The following is a 3,551-nucleotide window of genomic DNA, read 5'->3' as shown; positions in this document are numbered from 1 at the left end:
CAGAGAGAAAAATCCCATGTAAGACTCAGGCTGAGACACTTCTTGCTGCAAGGTAACACCACTAACAACCAAATGACTGTGCCACCTGCGGATTATCTCTGATCTGGTTTGCTCATGACAACTAAGTGACATTGCAACCTGGAAAGTTCCAGTCATGATACTTTTAACTTCCGGGGTCACAGGGACTCTGCTGCCAAGGTTGCCCTGGCAAAGTAACACAGTATGTGTTCAGTGACGCTTGTTAGCCTGTTAACTCTGCTGTCTCAAAGAGCTTTAATCCTCACTCACGCCAGCCAAGTAACATCCTTTAAGTTGTATATGGAATTTGAAAGTTTATTTTGCATCTAAAACATTGTCAGATTCATAATGCAGCAAGCCTGAAAGTATGTGTCACTGATATGTTACTAATTAATGAGTAGTATTTATTCAGTGCATGTGTAATAACTTATTCCTGTGTTCCTATGAACACATTTATTCTTGGTCTCTCTCACACACAAACATCATGTTAACAGGCATTTGTAGACTGAGAGCATCATATCGATCTGTAAGTGTTTTTAGTCTGCAGGACATTTAAAAGCTGTACAGGCAAAAGAGCTTCAGCTGGGTCCTGGAGCTTCTCACAGCTTGTCATTTCTATTATGTCCATCTGAGAAAAACTGTCTGCTTACCTGACAGAGCAAACCACAAAATGCAAACACTAGAATAGTAGTGAGATTTTGGCAAAAGCCATTTTTAAATTTCCAAAATGTTAAAGGTAAACTGATGTTGACAGCTTTCGATGAGATTCGATGAGATGTTCTATATTGGCTTTTTTAGCAATATCCAATATAACAGTTTTGCCCAACTCTTAATTTCTGATAGCAATATCAGCCGATATGGATGTTTTTGGAACGAGTTTGTGACATCTATTATATTTTGTCGTTTTGCATTAGAGGAGACGCAACTGAAGAGTTTGATGTGTATATATATATATATATATATATATATATATATATATATATATATATATATATACACACACACATACATGTGTGTGTGTGTGCGTGTGTTTATGTGTGTATATAATGTGCATATTTTGTAAAACTTTTGTCATTGAAGAAAGTAAAAGCCACTGATTTTTTATTTTGCATTTAAATACCTATATCGGCTGATAATATCAGTGGGGTGATGATATCAGACATCTCTAATGTGAATGTATTTGTATTAAAAATGTGACATAGCGCCATCTCCAAAAATATGATGGTTACATGTGCAGAATCCAACAAAAGCATGCAAAAGTTCAGGAAAGCACAAAAACCTGAACATCTCGACCAGCACTGATGTGTACTTTGCTCCAGAGTAATCCCAGACTTTTAGAAGTTGTGGCTTTTAAATTGTGCTGATAACAGTCTGACTAGTCCCTGTTTTCTTTAGCCTGGTAGATGACTGATTCATCACATCACACAGCTTGCTAACTTTAACTCAGTCCATCCTAAATGCACCCAGGTTCAGAAAAAATAATGGCATTTGGGCTATAATAAATCTATTTTTCTGTAAGTCTTAACTTCTCAAACTTATGACAATAGTTTCTTTTGAGGCAACAATGAAAGCCAGGCAGTGTGATTTCCACAGCAGACTCATCAAGGTGACTCAGTATTGTTTTTCAGTCATGACTCTCCGGAAATGCCAACTGCCAGGATTGTCTGAATCTTTTAATGAGATTAGGAACCATAGATAATGAAATGCGGAAAAGAAGAAATGTTATTCTTAAACTGTTGTACTTCTATATTTACAAAAGTTTTCTATCACAAAGTAAACAGTCTCATCACATCTTTACTGTTGAAAGACCAAACCTCTATTGAGGTTACTGAACTTTGAATAATCAATTCTGTAATAGGAGTTTTATTCTTCCTTATTTCAGCACAATACAAGTTTTTCATTATGTAGTTACAAAAGTATACTTCTGTTTTTTAAACATGGGGCTTGTATCATTAATTGTAAAAATAAATAACTAAATAAAAAAATGTAAGCCATATTTGACATTTAATTACAAATAAAAAAAAGGGCTAATTTAAGGTGAGAAATGGCAATTTTTAAAAATCATTATTATCAATTAAATATTAAAGAATAAATTACAAAGAATTATAAAAGAAGATCAGATAAGAAAAAGTAATAAATCTCAATGTATTCTGAACGTAAACCTTTACTCTGTTAAGAGAAAGCAAAAGAAGAATTTCTGTGCCATTTCATGAGAATTTTAACCACAGCTATTAAAACCTAATTGCATCCTTTCTATGTACGGCACCAACAGAATGATCTTAAGATAGTTTTGCAGGTAGCTAGACCTGACAGGAGGCCAATGGCTCCAATATATTTTGAGTAATCAGCCAAATTTGTATGGAAAGAACAAAAAACTTGCACTTACTGATAATGGTGTTAAAGCATTGTGCTTGTATTGACTTTCTAGGGTAAACACACTGAACTAGCCATTACTATATTGGTCGAACAATATGGCCTCATTGTGTGTAGAATAAAAAAAAAAAACAACAATGCTTTTTTTATGTGTGTGTTTGGTTGTTCCCCCCCCCCCCCCCCCCCCCATTCTTAACAAGCCCCATATGGCTTTACACTGATGTTAGACTCTAACTAAACAAAGAACCAAAAAAAAAAGTCAAGGTATTCCATGGCTGGTGTGCTCACGTTTCTGGTGGGATCTTCATCTGTCCATCCGCCATCAGGCATAGTGAGAGGATAATCCACATAAGCATCATCAGCCTCCTTCTGTGTGGCCCACTTCTGTCCGATTTAATGGCATTCCCGGCGTTTCCCCTACTCCAGCGGCTCATCCCAGCTGCTGCTTCGATATGCATCAGTCCAGCGACTGCTGCAAACTCAAACAATAAGAAAATGTTAAAAAAAAACAGAAAACAAAGAAAACGTCAAGACCAATTGGCATCTGCTGTGTCAGATGGACCACTGTCAGGTGCAACTGTCTGCATTGACTGCAGGAAAGGGACCACACACTTCTTCATGCAACTCTCACTTTTTAAAGTCCATTTTCTTTTAAAACATAATAATAGAAATAATAGAATAATAATAGAAAAAAAGCACTCAAATATCCTTTGTACATTGTTCTGCTGCCAATAAGTTACTTGCAAACAGTTGCTAATTTACTTAACAGCAGATACAGCTGCATTCTACATTATGTTTTAATATAATCAAAGGAAACGTCCGGCTCAGGCTTTTTAGCCGTTAATACATCTGTCTCCTCACCAGCTAGCTGCTAACTTGGCTTCCTCTTCAGTGGTGGTTAAGTGTCACACTGTCATTTTTTTAGAACTTGTTTAAAAAACAAATAAATAAATAAAAAAAAGTGACAACATTCTTGCTAAGTATGTAACCCTTTAACAATATTGGTTACAGGTTCAACAAATGTGTGATTTCTAAAAACAACACTATAAAATTGTGCTTTTTAGTTCATGAAGCTAGCATGGTCACATGAGTAACCTTACCAAACCTAAACAGAAAAAAAAAAAAAATCCAGCTATTTTTTTTAAATTTTTCTCCCAGAC

At 35.5% G+C, this 3,551-nt stretch overlaps 1 protein-coding gene across 1 annotated transcript in view; it reads right to left on the bottom strand.

The window, feature by feature from the left end:
* Nucleotides 1-2,849, bottom strand: part of cacna2d4a (calcium channel, voltage-dependent, alpha 2/delta subunit 4a) — a gene marked incomplete at both ends in the record, with an annotated part of 86,673 nt that extends 83,824 nt beyond the window's left edge. Inside the window, one exon of the mRNA XM_079262824.1 lies at nucleotides 2,680-2,849. Within this exon, the coding sequence (XP_079118950.1) occupies nucleotides 2,680-2,849 (170 nt within the window). The remainder of the gene's footprint in view (nucleotides 1-2,679) is intronic.
* Between the last annotated feature and the right edge of the window lie 702 nt (nucleotides 2,850-3,551).

This window comes from Telmatherina bonti (assembly GCF_933228915.1).
Source record: "Telmatherina bonti genome assembly, chromosome: 23".
NCBI lineage: Eukaryota > Metazoa > Chordata > Actinopteri > Atheriniformes > Telmatherinidae > Telmatherina > Telmatherina bonti.
The sequence above is the reverse complement of the archived record's forward strand: the minus strand, read 5'-3'. Positions and strand labels throughout refer to the sequence as shown.